Here is a 16,874-nt window from a genome sequence, read left to right on the forward strand (position 1 = left end):
TCTGGCGAAACAAGGTACTGCTCATCGCCTGGCTATTATCATCCCTATCCCTACTGTGAAGCATGGTGGTGGGTACATCATGCAATGGGTGTGCTTCTCGGTGGCAGGGACTGAGAAACTCATCAGGATTGAGGCACAGATGAATAGAGCACAATACAGAGGTTCTTGAAGAACTGGGGTAAAGATTCATCTTTCAGTATTACAACAACCCAAAAAACACAGCCTAGTCAACACTGGTGTAGCTTTAGGACAAGTCATTGTATGAACTTGAGTGGCCCAGCCAAAGCCCAGACTTGAAAATCTATGGGGAGATCGGAAGATTGCACTTCACGTATGCTGTCCATTCAATCTGACAGAGGTTGAAAGGCTCTGCAAGGAAAATGGAAGAAACTTCCTGAATCCAGGTGTGTATAGCAGGTGAAGGCATAAACAAGAATACTAGAAGCTGGGATCGCTGCCAAAATTCCTTCTACAAAGTACTGAATAAAGGTCTTGAGTAAATTATATATTCTGTCTTTTTATTTCCACTCAATTGATGCAAATTTCTAAAATGTTTGCTTTAGAAATAAAATGTTTGAAATTTGAAAGTCAAGAGATTACAACATGTGTTTAAGTTTTTTTTTATTAGAGCAATTCCAATAAAGTATTCATAACAACAATACTATGTGTCAACGCATTTATATATTTATCCTTAAGATTAGCAGGGCTTGGACACACAGGGATGATCCAGATTACAAATGAAAACATTAGGAGGTCATATTCTAGGCTAGAATGTGTATTTAATTAAAGTTGATAATTGTTCACATGATTTTATCATATTTTTAGTGTAAGTTAACAACTGTCAGTAGTTTTTTTCTTTTTTGTTAACAGAGTTAGACGTTTTGTTTTGGGTAATGTCACACTAACGTGCTATGGACTGTACCCGGAAAATATGTCGTCTTTAGCAGAAGCCAAACCACAACAGACTGAAATGCCGTGACACATCATTCAAAATGTCTGACAAACAGCAATATTATGGGAAATCAGCTTTGTGACTTGAAGCCCAGTTAGATAGGTGATCATGTGAGCTATACAGTAGGAAATAGTTCTGTCATGTTCAGTTGGCAGGCTTATATATTGAGGATAATCTACATGCTGAGAGGAAAGTTACTCTCTTCTTATTTAACACTGTAAACAAACAAAAGTGACAAGGTGGCACAAGAACAAGATCATGTTTTATGACCACAAACATTGATTGTGCAACAACTTACATGAAGTTTGAGGTGAATAACCATTCACATGCTATGTAGACACATAATTATGGCCCATGGTCCCAGTTTGAGGGTCTCTGATTAGCTCTAACATTCTATTTCCTAAAGGACAATCAACCAAATACATACACTTATTTACAAACTCACATATCTGATGTGAGTGTTGGGAGGAATGCATCTTGAAAGACTGACTGGTTCATAGTGCATTCCTCATGTGAATAGGATGGGACACTTGTCCCTGTGCAGTAGATACAACGCACTATGGAATACCTGAGTTTTCATACAAAATATGTGATGTCTGTTTCACTGCAACTTTGTGGTTTTAAACCAAGGCAACGTTCTGTAGCCAAATTTATTATTATTTATTATTTCCAGTATCTATTCTTTGGGCAAACAAGCAAATTCACGGTAATTGTGTGTTAATGGAAGAACTCACCATGTAAAACTATCTATCTTTAGTTGCTAACTCAAAACCCACACCGTTAACTTTATAGCAGGGGTCTCCAAAAGTATTTGATGTGGGAGCTGCTTTAAAACAATGAAAAAGCTAATATTTTGTTTTCATTTAGGCACATTCTTCTCATCTTCTCTCCCCTGTAACATTTCTCAGGCCAGGTCTTTAGTGCTAAATGTACAAGAGAAAGTTCCCGAAGTATCTGTCAAGAGACCTGGTAAAATCTGATTATTAAACAAGATTTTATTGTTGGGCCCAAAAAAATCTATTTTGGTTCTTCAAATTGTCAATATTTATAGAGAAAATAGACTGAATGTTCTGAGTCCTTGTCAATGCACTATTTTGGTCTGATTGAATATAACAATTATTGAGAAGAGTTCATCCCCATAGCATATGGCCCTTTAATTGCAAGTATTATGCCGGCCTTGAATTAATCTGTAGTGTACTGCTGCTGTCATTTCTTACAATTAACAAATACAAATGATGTACTTTCTCATGATCTACCTCCGCTAGGTTAGCTTAGCAGAAGAAAGTGCAAAGTTTTACCAAATGTGATAAATGTGTGCACCACATAGAAATAAATTGCCAGATACTGTGTTTGGTTTGGCTTTTTAAGACAATAATGGCGAAACAGGGGTGGTGTAATGTCAGTGTCACATTAATTAAATAGTAGAAGGGAAACCTTTGGTGTCTGATACTCATGAAATTTGTTCATGACAGATTATGGTGGAATGTGAAGACTGCATGTACCTTAATTGTTTCTTGGGCTAATCATAAATGGTTTGTGAACTACCACTAAATTGAGATCAACCGTTTGGAGTCGCCTTTGGTCCAGGTTTGTGTCCAAGACCATGAGTGGAGAACAAGAGGTAGAGCAACTGATGTCATGTCACTGACCATCTTCTGAATCAGTCATACCGATATCACACACTTGCTTTGACACACAGGACCACACACCACACACACACACACACACACACACACACACACACACACACACACACACACACACAGGCTGGCCTACAGCACACACAAATACACACATACCCACAAATGCACACGCATGTATAAATACATGCGTGCATACACACATACTTGTCCTACACTGTGGTAACAGAGAGCAGAGGGCTGTGACATAAGATGCTGTCCCCCTCCCCCACCCGTGTCCCATGGGTCAGCAGCTCCTCAACTGTGGTCCAGTCATCCAGCAGTTTATGGTTCCTCAGACGGCTCTGTTTCCTGTGGCTGAGCTCCAGTACTGTGCTGCAGCCTGCAGGGCCCCCTGCGCCCCCGGACCCATCCTCCCCCGGCACCTCAGCCTCACGGCTCAGCCTCCGCTGTCTCTGCGCCCGGGCCAAAGCCAGATGGCGCCGGCGCTCCGTCCTGCTCCAGTAGCGGCCTGTCCAGGCCTCCCCACGAGCCTCCTCATCTGTGGTGACTTCGCTGCGCTCATCGGCTAGCCGAGAGGCCCGCGCCTTCAGGAGCTGGTTCCTCACCGCCCTGGGGTTCCCAGAGAGACCCCTCCTGGAACGGGCAGAGGGCCCATCCAGTGTGCTGTAGAGGGGATCACAGGGGCTGTGTGCTCGGGGCCAATCCCCACCAACGTGAGGGTGTCCCAGTGTTGCAAACTGACGCCAGTCGGCTGACTCTTTCCCAGGCGGTTTCTTTGAGGGACTCCTGGAAAGACAATGTCCTTCACTGTTACATTCCTCACTGGCCATACTGCCTCTTTGCTCCCCATCATATTCTCTGTGCCAGGTGCCATCCACTTGGTTACTCAGATGCCTCCTTTTCTCACTGACGTCTGTGTTGAAGCCCCTGTTATAGTGTATAGGACCAGAGTTCTCAGTGGGCACAGCCAGGTGGTTTGGGCTGCTGGCCGGTTGTCTGTAGTTCCCAGCGGGCAGTGCTGGGTGACTGGCCCGTCTTCTGTCTGATAAGTCATGTACAGTGTGGCTGCGGCTGGGGAGGTCCTCGGAGGAGTGCTGGTTCAGCATCAGGGCTCTCCTCTGGCAGGGTTCAGTACGGCAGCTGGAAGCAACCCTGGGAGCAGGCCTGGTGCCGTGCCTGGTCGGCTGGGGGCTCCTGGCTTTGCAGAACTGAATGGAGCCGCCCTCCATGGTGCATGGGTGGGTAATGGCCGTGTGAGATCCAGCCTGGGGGTCACAGCTCAGGGTCTCTGGGATGGACTCCAGGTCCCAGCGAGACTTTGATCTCCAGGTCCCGGCTAGACCTTGATCCGCGCGACTCCTGTAGTTGTGGATCCTCCCGTCTATAATCTTCTGGAAGTGGCGGAAGTCCCCTGTGCTAACGCTGTGGAAGCCAGAGTCGCTGGGCTCTGAGGAGAGGAGGGATTCAGAGGAGGGGGAGCTTCCACGGCTGGTGTGTCCTGGAGGGGAGGACATGGGGGCCTCTACTCCGTCCTCCGTCTCTGGATCGGAGAGGTCCTCCTGGTGGAGGCTGCCGTCAGTGCAGCCCAGGCCGCTGTCCAGCTCGTGGAGTGGCAGGTAGCCCGGTGGCCTGTCAAGCCAGTGGCCCTCATACTCGCTCTGAAATAGAGGAAAGAAATAATGAATATCACTGGCTGTCTTAACCTGTGAATGTGTATGGCCATGTGTTCAAATATAAAAGCCTTATTTCTTACTGTACCTGGCTCAGGAAGCTGCTAGGCTCATCGTTATCAGTGTTACAGCAGCCCATCAGACAACTATTACTGGGCTGGTTATTCATCATCTCTGTATCCTAATATACACAAACATGAAGAGTGGAGACACATGTCATAGATTTACAAAAGCTAGGTTAGACTGAGGTGATAAGCATAGATAATGACTCACATCATCATACTCCAGCCTGTTAACTTCTTCCATATTGTAGCTAACACTGGGGAGGAATCCATTGGCAGCGTAGATTTCTGGAGGAAGCGTCATGTGATCGTAGTAAGGCCTGTGGAGAACGTGGCCAGATGAGACAACAGGGCTGTTTCACCGCTTTGGTTTTTCAAGAATAAATGCATATGTGGTTACACATTAGGTCAGGGGATTTATCCAGTTCTAAAACCTATTATGTATTGATCTCACATATCTTAAGTGACAAAACCCCTAGCCTCAGTTGATGTACTTCACTGATTCAGTATAACTGGGAGAGAAGCTCTAAAGAGACCCACACCTAGCAACACTTACCCAACGGTGTAGGCCCCAAGATCCGGCCTGGTCCCCTCCACCACCCCTAATGCCCTCAGAGCCTCCCAGGATGGTCGCTTCAACTGGGTGCTGCATTCAGACACTGGGTACTGGGAATGATGGGGTCGTCTCCTTCGCCCAGGCTGCTCTTCAATCTGTGTAGTGATTGGCTGGTCATAGCAACTGGCCAGGACATGCAATGCCTCTTGACGGCTAAGATGGGACAGGTCGCGCCCTTTGACCTGAGAGGCAAATACAGGGTGAGATGAAGAGAAAGTGACGTTATTTTGCATATAAGCCGGGAAAATCAACCATTTAAAGCTGGCCTTATTCAGAGTGACTGTGGAACTGTGTGCGAGTGACCATACATAGTAACGTATTCACTGGGTTGGGTAGGTTACTTTTTAAATGTAATCCATTACAGTTACAAGTTACCTGTCCACATTTTTAATTAGTAACGTAACTTTTGGATTACTCAATAATGTAATCTGATTACTCAAATGCTGTGTTAACATTTAAGAGGCATTGGGGGAAAAATAGGAATAACCTATAACCAATTTAATACCTTTTGCAGGATCAATTAATGTTAGAGTTTACATAGCTGGCAAAAAAACCTACTTAGTATTTTACCTTATGGGTTATGTACAGTGCCTTTGGAAAGGGTTTCTAAACCATTGCTTTCTACTGCAATGATTGGGCTACATCTCTACATTAAAAGCTAAAGGTCTGTCAGATATTCAGTCGTTCCAATTAATCCAATAACCCTCGATCTTCCAGAATCTGACTTTTCATCAGAACATAAACCAAAATCTTATGATGCGTAAGCCTATTCTGTTATTTGTGTTTTATTCATGTTTATAATTGCTTTAAACATTGTTGAAAAATAAATGGCAATTACTTGAAAAGGTACATGTTGTATATAAAAATTAAGATATCCGTAGCTTTTCGCGCATTAACTAAATCTGCAGTAGTCTTATGTTTTGCTCCTCAACCAACAACATTGTCAAAATGTTGCAGAAACCCCAGGCACTCGAATGCAGGTTTACAATCGTGAACACCCGCTTAAAAATAAGATTTACCTGCGCAAACATAACCTGCAATTATTAGGGCCACCAGTGATGGATTTTCAAAACGAATAAATAAATTAACTGTGATTATAAATCTGCACTCGTAGTTTAAAGTAGATGACATCAGCAGCCAATTATAACTAATTAATACAATTTTCAAAGATGCAAAGCAAGCAGAATCACATGGCCTACCTGTATGAACAGAGTTGATGTGGCTCCGTCAAATGCAAATAATCATTCTTTGGCAGAGTGCTTCCCAGCATACCTTTTCAATTCAAATGTTATGGTGAATTCCATATCATGTTTTATCTTGAAGGCAGTGTCATGTTACAGCTATCGAATAAATAGTTGCCTAATCTATTAAACAATTCATGTCTAAGTTCTTCGGTGAAACTCGTCCTGGCTGTGTGCGGTGCATTTGACAAATAAACCTTGAAACTTGAAAAATATATAACACCAGGTAGGCCTATCGCCTATCATTGTTCTGAGAAAGACGCATCTAGTAGATTGCCAGCATTTTATATGGCTCGGCTAATATTATCATAAATATACTTTTACCAGCCATCCAACTAACCAAAACCGGAGAAATTTTAACTAGCGCTTCGTCGGTCACTAATCTGGTTATGCCAGCGAACCACCTTTGCGCACATGATGATCACACACAACTAAGGCGCGCAATTCTTATTTTGGTTCAAATAACGATGTTTCAAAACGTTAGATAACACACTCAAACATGCAACGTGTCATAATTATTTCGCGCATCTATACATTTTTTTCATTTAAGTAATCCAAAAGTCATCATACATTTTTTCAAAAGTGTCTGTAATCCGATTACAATATTTTTGTTGGTAATGTAACGGATTACTCTGCGGATTCATTATCATGTGAATTTTGTCTCATGACTGCAAAGAATGGAGGCAAGGCACTTCCTGTGAGTTCTCGTGGCAAGGCAGTTCTGGTGAACAAGCTTCTTGTTATGATGCATGGCGTCTCATGGGTCTAGGATTTTAGTCCAGATTAGCTCAACGACCCCAAAGTGACCCTGGGCTGATTCTAGCCATGCATTCTGTCTAGCTTCAAAAGCTTGGTGCTCAACAAAACCCTAGAGATGCAAGTCAGGAAGAACTTTTCCAGCCTACTGCACCCTGATAGTAATGCAAGCAGAGAACCTTGATACCATTTTTATTACTAACGCATCACAACACAAGTCAGAGAATCTGATAGATAATGACTCATAGCCCAAAGTCACTGGGCTTTTCAACATACTATAGTCCACGTCAGATAACCAGTGTTTCTCTTGGTTTATATGAGTTTGTATGTACAGTTGTATGTACTTACCTCCAGAAAGTATTCAGACCCTTTCACTTACATCATCATTTTGTTGTGTTATAGACCTCATTTATAACTAATATTTTTTTTTTGCCATCAGCCTACACGTGTTTAATAATTGATTATAATAAAAAATAAAACATTCAAGTACATTATTATTCACACTCTTTGCCAAGGCACTCCAGCTCAGATGCATCATGTATCCTTTGATCATCCTTGAGACGGATAAATGCTATAGCCCTGAATGTAATCAGGAGTACAGTGGACTCCATCAGTGGAACCACCAAAGACTCTTCCTAGAGTTGGCTGTCTGGCAAGACTAAGTAACCAAAAACAAAGAAATTCAAACTAAGTGGCCACTCAAACAAAGTTTCGGAAATTCAAATAAAGCTTCGGAAATTCAAACAAAGCTTCAGAAATCAAACTAAGTGGCCACACATACAAAGCTTCAGAAATTCAAACAACGCTTCGGAAATTCAAACAAAGCTTCAGAAATCAAACTAAGTGGCCACTCATACAAAGCTTCAGAAATTCAAACAAAGCTTCAGAAATTCTTTGCATAGAAGGGAGAACATGTCAGAAGTACAACCATCTCTGCAGCACTCCATCAATTAGGCCTTCATGATACACTGGCTTGATGGCATATGACATGCCGCTTGGCACAGTGGACTCCATCATTGTGAAATGGAAAATGTTTGGAACCACCCAGACTTCATAGAACAGGCATCCTGGCTAAACTAAATAAGTTGGCATGAATCCCAAGCATTACTCCCTAGTAAGTTTCACAAAAAACAAGGAATTTGTTCTGGCCCGTTATTGAAAACAATTTATACAAAAAAAATAAAAACAGTAGACTGTGCGCAATATGTTAATAAATAACAAAAAATATGTAAGTGCCAGATTTGTCCAGATGTGTATGTGGGGACAGGTCTAATAACATTCTTATGGTGAAGCATGGTCATGAGAGCATCATGCTATTGAGTCGCTTATCTGGGCTTGGGGGCTGTTCAGGATCGAGGGCAGGAAGTATAGACAAAATACAGAGAGGTCATTGAAGAACTTGACGCAGAGCCCACAGGACCTCAGACAGGGCAGAAGATTCATCTTTCAGCACGACAGAAGAACATGGCCATGACAACTTCAGAACAGGTCTGTGAATGTCCTTGAGTGGTCAAGTCAAAGTCTTGACTTAAACCCATTGAAGATCTGTGGGTAGACTTGAAGATCACAGTTCACTGACATTCCCCATCCAACAGAGCTATAAAGGATCTGTAAGAGAAGAATGTGAGAAACTGTCCAAATCCAGGTGTGCAAAGCTGAGGAAAATCCATGAATACTTGACACTGTGATTAATGGCAAAAGAAAAGTTTTCACCCACTTGGACATTTCCACCTTTCATTGAGTAAAAACATGAAATCAAAATGGAGTTTTGCCAGTGATCAACAAAGAAAGTACATAATGTCAAAGTAAAACATTTCATCTAGAATTTCTACAAATACAAGACAGAAAATCAGTATTCACTACATTTAGTCACCCACTCTAGGCACTATTGGCAACCATTGCTGCCATGAGTATATTTAGAGTAACCTCTGTCGGCTTTGCATTTGTAAACACAGGATTTTTTTCTTGTTCTTCTTTTCAAGTTGGACGGGGACCTTAGGTGAACAGTTATTTTCAACTTTTCCCACATATTTTCAAATGTATTGAAGACCAATGTTTGACTGGGCCATTCCAGGACATTGACCTTTTTGTTTTTAAGCCACTCCAGTATGGCTTTGTTTGTATGTTTTTGGGTCAATGTTCTGTTGGAAGATTAATCTTCTCCCAAGTCCCAGGTCTCTTGCAGACTTCAGCCAATTTTCTTCCAAGATTTCTCTGTACTTTGCTGCATCCATTTTGCCCTTTATATGCTTTCCAGGCCATGATGCTGAAAGGCGTTCCCAGCTGCCACCACCATGCTTGCACCAAACATTGTTCCTAGCATTGATGCCAAAAACCTATATTTTTCTCTCATCAGACCATATAATCTTTTTCCATTTGGTCGCAGACTCCCCCATATGCCTTCTGGCAAACTCTAGCCGAGATTTAATGTGAGTTGTTTTCTTTTTGCCACTCTCCCATAACGGCCATTTTTGTGAAGCACCCAGGCTATTGTGACAGTATGCTGTGTCTCTCAACTGAGACATGGAAGACTAACTCCTTTTGAGTTGCTATAGGCTGCTTGGTGGCCTCCCAAACGAGTGACCTCCTCACTCAGTTTTTTTGCCATATTCTCATCATTTCTTTATAATGGAATTGCTCTGAGGGATTTGGTCTACAACTTATTGGTCATTCTGATGAACCTTATTCAGTTTTTGCTTTGAATGTACCTTCTTCTTTATCAAGTTGTTTTCGTTAGGAATTGTACTAAACAACAGTGGGACATCCCAGAGACAGGTGTATTTATAAAAAAGAAATTGTGAAATATCTTAATTGCACAGAGGTTGCACCCGGTTTGAATGTTATCATTGGATTGAATGGGAGTTATCTGTGGTTATCAGCCTCTTAGATATGGGTCAGAAGGGGCCTGCTATGCCTACTGGTTGGCTCAGAGGGCTGTTATCATCCATTCACATGGTTAATCACGGATAAATACACGAGAAGACTCCAGATCCAATCCCAGACGAATTCAGGTCGCTGTTACAGATAAGACCATTAAAATGGGTTAAGGTTAAGGTTAGGGTAAGTCTACAGGTAAGACCATTAACATGGGTTAAGGTTAGGGTTAGGGTAAATCTACAGGTAAGACCATTAAAATGAGAGCCTTTAAACTGTGATAATTTTGTCAATGCTAAATTATCTAAATACTAAATTAACCATGCCAATGGATGATAACAGCCTTCTGAGCCTACCAGTAGGCTAGCAGGCCCTTTCTGACCCATATCTATGAGGCTGATAACCACTGATAACACCCATTCAATCCAATGATAACATTCGAATCACCTGGAGGTTGACTATATTAAACTAATTACTTGACATTTAAAGACAACTTTTTGCCCCACTGTTCATTCAGATATGTCATAATAAAGGTGGTGAATTCTTATCCAATCAAATATTGTTTTATATTGAAAATAAATAATACATTTTAAAGATTTAATTTTTCACTCTGACATTAACTTTTTTGTGCTGATCAGTGGCAAAACTCCTAATTAAATCCCTTTTGATTTGATGTTGTAACAATAAAATGTTGAGAAGTCCAAAGAGGGTTGAATAATTTTGAAAGCAACTATATAAACAAATAATAATAAATTAAATGATAGCCACTGTATAAACAAAATGTGAAGTGAAGTGGTCTGAATACTTTCTCAATGGTCTGTATGTATATGTCTGTTATGTATTTATACAGTATACATTGTGGATGTACAGAATGTGTGTACATGTATTCAAGGTTTTACTATGTAACTATGGGAAAAAATATCCCCATATTGGTTTTTGGGTTTCAACTAGAGTAATCTGTTTTGAAGTCCCCTTTTATGGTTAGCTGACGTGCGTGCGTGCGTGCGTGCATGTGTTTGTGTGTGTCTGAGCAGATTTAGTTAATGAAAGTCTCTCTGAACATTGGACAGCGGATAGTCTGCCCCACAGACCCCATCCTACTAAGTCAGGCCACCCTGAAACACACATCCTCCCTGGACATGAACGAGTAGTCTTTTCTTTATGCACATTATGCTATTCTTATGCATTTCTGTATGTGAACTGTGACTGAGTGGCCTGTGGCAGCTTGGGGCAAACAGAGAGGGAGAGAGTGAGCGTGCTGGGGAACAGTCAACCTGTCTAGAGGCGTCTGCATGTCTTCCTGTGAGACCAGAGCAGGTCAATGCAGTCACCATCAATCCCTGTTAGCTACACTTCAACACACACATTATGCTGTAGCAGTCGCTCATGGAATATCATTGCAAGTACAAAATAGAGTGAGCATGTTAAAGACCCTTAGTTATGCAAACATATGCTCAGACAAACAGACATGAGGTCATACCATCAGTGTGTGCGTGCCAAACACAGACGCACGCACACGCACACGCACACACACAAGCATACAAAGAAAACAGACAACCACAAATATGCACGCACGCACGCACAGTCGCACAAACACATGCATGCATTAACACACGCCACACTGTCTGCCCAGAGTCTTCAGTGGTGTTGCGTAGACTGCGTATGCTGACTTCTCTGTCATGGCAGGCAAGATGTCACCATATAGGCTGCCTCGTCACCAATTATACGAATCCCCAAGGAAAGACACAGGTAGCACCCACACAGCCCTTACTTACCCCTTCCCCACTGTCTGCCCACTGTCCCTGTCCAGAAAGCCGACAGCCCATGTCTATGTCACTCTGGTGGAGGTCTGGTCAGTCCACCCTGTGGGAGACAGAGGAGGGATGGCCAGCTCCGAGGTATGAGGTGGGTAGACAGCCAGCTCAGACGTCTGATGAAAACAGGGTACTGGTGCATCAATGCAATCTGTTCCAGGGGAGTCCAGGGGAGAGGGGAGGCAGACAAACGTGCCCCCCTAAAATGATGGAGAATGTGCGCCTTTTCAGTCCGGGGATACCGCAGTGCTGGAGAATTGAATGGTGCTGTTACTCGCTTCACTTCCCTTTCATCCTCTTTCAGAGTCAGCCTGTGAGGCTCCACCCACAAACAGACCCTCTTTTCATGCATATTCAGCATCTGTCGGCACCGATGAACCAATCCCAGAACTGGAATGAGAGGGGGAGGAAGGGATGGATGGTTTTGATTCAAGGGATCAGCAGTCAAGCACCTATTAATGTATTAAATTATCAGTACCATCTGTATTTTATGAAAGGTTCATTCCCCCAAACAAAGGTGTATCAGTACTTTCATTCTGAAATGACATAACCCAGTCCTCAGTACTGAGAGTACTGTTGATTTCTAGTCCTCTAATCTGGTACTGACTTTGATCTGGGACAAAATTACATGTATATTCAACTAATGACCCGGTAGAATAGGAAACAGCAGTTCTCTGGGTGCTCAAAAAAATCAGTATCTCGTGATTTTACTTAATGCCGGGGTATTTTTTAGGTTCTCTTTTTGATGTATTTTCTCTTGTTGTAACTACCACATGGCTCGCTACAGTACTTAGACATTGCTAGCTTAGTGTCAAGGCTAGGCAAATTTACTGAGCTAGTTTGCTTTTTTATGTTCGTAGTTTGAGATTTGATGTTGGCAGTTTGTAGTGCATCATTTACAAATTGTTATGTGAGCTGTTAAGTAACCTGTGGCGATCAATCTGTTGGAGACCGCTCCTTCATATCAAACTAGCTCATTAAATAACCTTAAATAATATTTGTATAATGATGAAACAAGTTGTTTGAATAGATGCTGATTAATTAATACCAGAGAGTTTTTCACCTCCATCCCTCCTTCCCCAGGTAATGTCTGGTAACAGTTCCATATGTGTCTCTGTAGATCCACAGCACAGCAGGCACTTTATGGGCCCTCTCCCCTGCACAAACATGCTGTGTGCAAAAATACGATAGTCTGGAGTTAGTTATTTTCAAGTTAGTAAGTCAGAAGTTACAATCCTACCAACAATGCAACAACTGCAACAAGACTACACTTTTGGAAACGTATGTCCTGAACTGATTGTTACTGTCCCATTATGACGTTGAATTGGTTCTGCATTGTTTTTTGCACTCTTTTTTTACTGAATGTTTTTTTTTGTCCCTAGTCTCTTGACTGAAATATTGGCAGTAACCTGAGGGTCAGTGGACAACCTGACAGAGAAGTACCAGTCTAGTTTTATACTTTGATTTGGCTGGCCTACTGTGCACCGCTGGCAGGAGACAACAGGAGAGAAATAAACGCTACTTACCCTGGGATCTTGTGGCTCTCATTTGTGCACTTGCCTGCTCAGTTTGTTGTAAAGGTTACTATGATCTTGAAAGCACACCCCAAAACATCATCACCGTTTTAGCAACTGCTTCTAAATGAATAAAAGTGAAACACTGGACTCCAATCAGTTTCCTTCTGAAGGTGAATGATCCTCTGTGCTTGTTGTGGAAATGCCTATGTCACACAAATGTTTTTGAATACCTGTCAGGTTTATTCTGTTGACCATCACACACACACACTCTCACAGCATGACTCATGTCCCAAGTGTACTGATTGTAGGAGTGGACTTTTTGTCCAGAAGGAACCTCATTGGAATGTCATACAATTCTACTCATTACGCAGAGAGAAGGAGAGAACATTTTGCACTTCCAGGGTAATATACTGCAATTCTACACATTTTACCATGTATAGAGTTGCCAACAAATACTCCTTTGTCCACGTTCTTCTTGGCTGAGTACATTGTTTTGTTGACATGCTTGCTTAATAGTTTGAGTTTCAAGCTGACAGACAAAAGAGAGTGAGTGGCTCTGTTTCCATGGTAACCATCCACCATTATAGAGGCATCTGAACATGTTTAGCAGTCAATACAAACTTGAATCCACAAAAAAACATACATCTAAATTATTATTACAAATAGAGTACATTGAAGCAAAACCACTAAAACAATGTCAGGTTGGGAGCTGAAAGATGGAAATGTATCTGAGAGTTGAATCAGTCCAGATCATATCAAGAGCGGAAGAAACATTAATGGTCTTGGAGGAGGTTCAGTCTTCTTCTGAGAGAAATTCATGTCTGCAACGTTAGCAGCATAGATGGTTGGAAAACTGCACCCACTACTCCTCACTAGTCTACTGGAATCAGTTGAGCCTGCTGGGTATTCTTTATGAAATTAGGCAGCACATTAATTCATTCTATTAATGCGTCTACTTTTAGAAACATTCCACAACATGCTCAGCCAATATTTATAGTTTTGGGTGTAATAGAACAGAAAACGTATTTTGGCAGGTTGCGGTTGGTGGGGGTCCCTTTAGTTGATGCTTGGCAATGTGGGCGGATTGATTTCCTGCCTGTTGGGCCCTGTCCAGGGCCTCCCCCGTATAGGGCCACAGTGTCACAGGACCCCCCTGTCTCAGCCCCAAGGTCTTATGCGGCTATATTATTGTGCTGGGGGAGTAGGGTCAGTTCTCCGCCTCCACTATAAATCCCTGTAGATCTAAGGGATGCATTTTCTAAATTTTCCCTGTCTCCTGCTGATTTAAACTTAGGAGGACCTGAGGTCTTGACCCACACCTGAGGAGTACCAGGCTTGAAAGACCCGTTGCTGTCCTTGTCCAAAGTCCCCCTGGTTGTGTTGCAGATCAAGACGATACCTGACGATTTCAGCTGCCACTGTGCTGACACCTCCTCCTCCCCCATGTTGTCCCTGTCCTTGTCCATCTGGTCATGCTTCTGACCTGGACTAAGTTTAAATAGACTCTGGACTCAGCCCACATGCATTTATTAATTATTACAATTTGTTCTCTTAATATGTTCACCCGGCACTGCCAGAAGAGGACTGGTCACCCCTCTAAGCCTGGGTCCTCTCTAGGTTTCTTCCTAAATTTCGGCCTTCAAAATATTGATTGATTGATAAATCTGAGTAACTGATCTTTTTTTTTATTCTACCTTCTCCTGTGGTTCAAGGACCAAAACCTTTGTCTGAGGCTCCATTGGTCTGTCACTTAGACTTTGAAAATAGTCATATAGGAAAACACCCAGTGCTATGTTATTTCATGAAGGGACTATGTTTGTTACATCCAGTATTCAAGCCTTTAACTCTATCTGGGAATGTCCAGTTGCCAAGCCTTTAACTCTATCTGGGAATGTCCAGTTGCCAAGCCTTTAACTCTATCTGGGAATGTCCAGTTGCCAAGCCTTTAACTCTATCTGGGAATGTCCAGTCTCCAAGCCAGTAACTTTATCTGGGAATGTCCAGTCGCCAAGCCTTTAACTCTATCTGGGAATGTCCAGTCTCCAAGCCTGTAACTCTATCTAGGAATGTCCAGTCACCAAGCTTTTAGCCCTTCCTTAGGATTGGTATGTTGTGGTGGAGCATACAGCTGCCTTTAGCGACACTGGAAAGCATGGGGAATAAATATTTTTCCTTCAAAATCTTAATTGTTTCTCTTGTGCCCACAAAGTAAGTTGTGTTTTATTGTTTTCTAAACTCTAATTTAAGTCTATGGTCAGCAAAAATTACAATGTTCTCATCTTGGCTCTTGTGGCTTTTCACCCACTTCCCTTTACTTCTCCGGAAGAGCAAAACCACTGTTTGTATTCTATACGCATGTTGTGCATCTAGTTGGATAGAGTTTTATGCCTAAGCCAACATTTCTTTGTGTACTACACATCTCCATGAGAGGGGAGGCCAGTCTCTCATGAATTGTTTTCTCATTGGATAGTGGAAGCTATTTAATTTAATTGGCTTATAAAAGCAAGGTGTTATAGACTTCAAAAGGCTCACGCCTCTTAGAGTTCTGGCTACTACTTGGACATTATTTGATTTGTGATGTGGTGTATTGGGCATCTCCTCATAGTTTTATGAAGTTCTACTAACTCAGCACCATGGTAACATAATTTGTGCATTTTGTCTTAGCCGTCTGCTTCTAAGGTTGATATTTGAGATGGCATGCTTCAAATGTATGTATTTGATCCAGGAGTTAGCCATATCCCCATGTCTCACTGCATTTACCTGCTTGCAAGAGCATAAGGATTTTCAGCATGCTCAAGAATGACCGAAAGGTGAATGAGTGGCTCTTTACCATGAGGGAAGGTCTCACCTCATTGACCTCTCAACCTCTGTTTGCAGTGGATGTGTGCTATATGCGCGATCCTCGAGCTAATTAGGAATTCATTGAAAAAAATGTAATCTCCCTTAAAGTCTCAGAGAACTGAGGTTACAAAAGTAACCCTGAGTTATGAAACATAGTGGTAGTGGCATAATATGTACAGAACGAGAGGGAATTATGCAAATAAACACTAATGATGGTTAATGAGCTTTCATTCTGAGCTCTAGGGAGAGAAAGGCATAAACACACACATCCACCAGCACATGTTCCTTCACATTGGCTGTCTAAAGCACTGACATTCTTACTCACAGAATGAGTCAGCTCCCAGCAGCGGCAAACAATATCTGTCTATAGGGCACAGTTACTGTAATGTCACTCACTCTTATATGTTAGCACACCAGACAATTTGATTTTCAACAACATTGATTTGCTATTCACTTTGTGTGTGTATTTCCTTTTGATTGTCTGAGTTGTCTGCTTGCATTCTCATACAAACCCAGTCTTCTGGATGTAATATCCCCTTCACCAAAAGTGTACTGCATAAGGAATGACAAGAGGAATAGATAGGAACGAGGCAAGCTTTTGCTGAGATCAGAATGCTTCAGAGGAGAGGAGATGAGAGAAAAACTGGAGCTTGAGAGAGAGAGAGCGAGGGCACACTAGTTTATGTCATCACCGATCTCGTCCCGTCAGATCTCCAGATCTCTCACAGCCTTCAAGCTCCTCCTCCGCGTCCTAGCCAGCAGGTGGAGTCCTGTTGTCCCCTCCTACCATGCTTTGCTTTCCCTGTTTTTTTTGGTGACCGGGGCACTCTGTATCCACATTTGGTTTCTGTCTGTTCTGATACATCTAACTGTATTTTGCTTGTAAAT

At 42.3% G+C, this 16,874-nt stretch overlaps 1 protein-coding gene across 1 annotated transcript; it reads right to left on the reverse strand.

Moving 5' to 3' along the window:
• Nucleotides 1-613: 613 nt before the first annotated feature.
• On the reverse strand, nucleotides 614-12,003 carry LOC105027770. The gene is made up of 5 exons (XM_010900024.4): nucleotides 11,590-12,003; nucleotides 4,884-5,125; nucleotides 4,539-4,647; nucleotides 4,354-4,446; nucleotides 614-4,253 (listed from the first exon to the last, which is right to left on the reverse strand). The coding sequence occupies exons 1-5, from the start codon at nucleotides 11,638-11,640 to the stop codon at nucleotides 2,805-2,807; spliced, it is 1,944 nt and encodes a 647-aa protein (XP_010898326.2). The 5' UTR covers nucleotides 11,641-12,003; the 3' UTR covers nucleotides 614-2,804.
• Nucleotides 12,004-16,874: the final 4,871 nt, after the last annotated feature.

Source organism: Esox lucius, chromosome 12 (genome assembly GCF_011004845.1).
Source record: "Esox lucius isolate fEsoLuc1 chromosome 12, fEsoLuc1.pri, whole genome shotgun sequence".
NCBI lineage: Eukaryota > Metazoa > Chordata > Actinopteri > Esociformes > Esocidae > Esox > Esox lucius.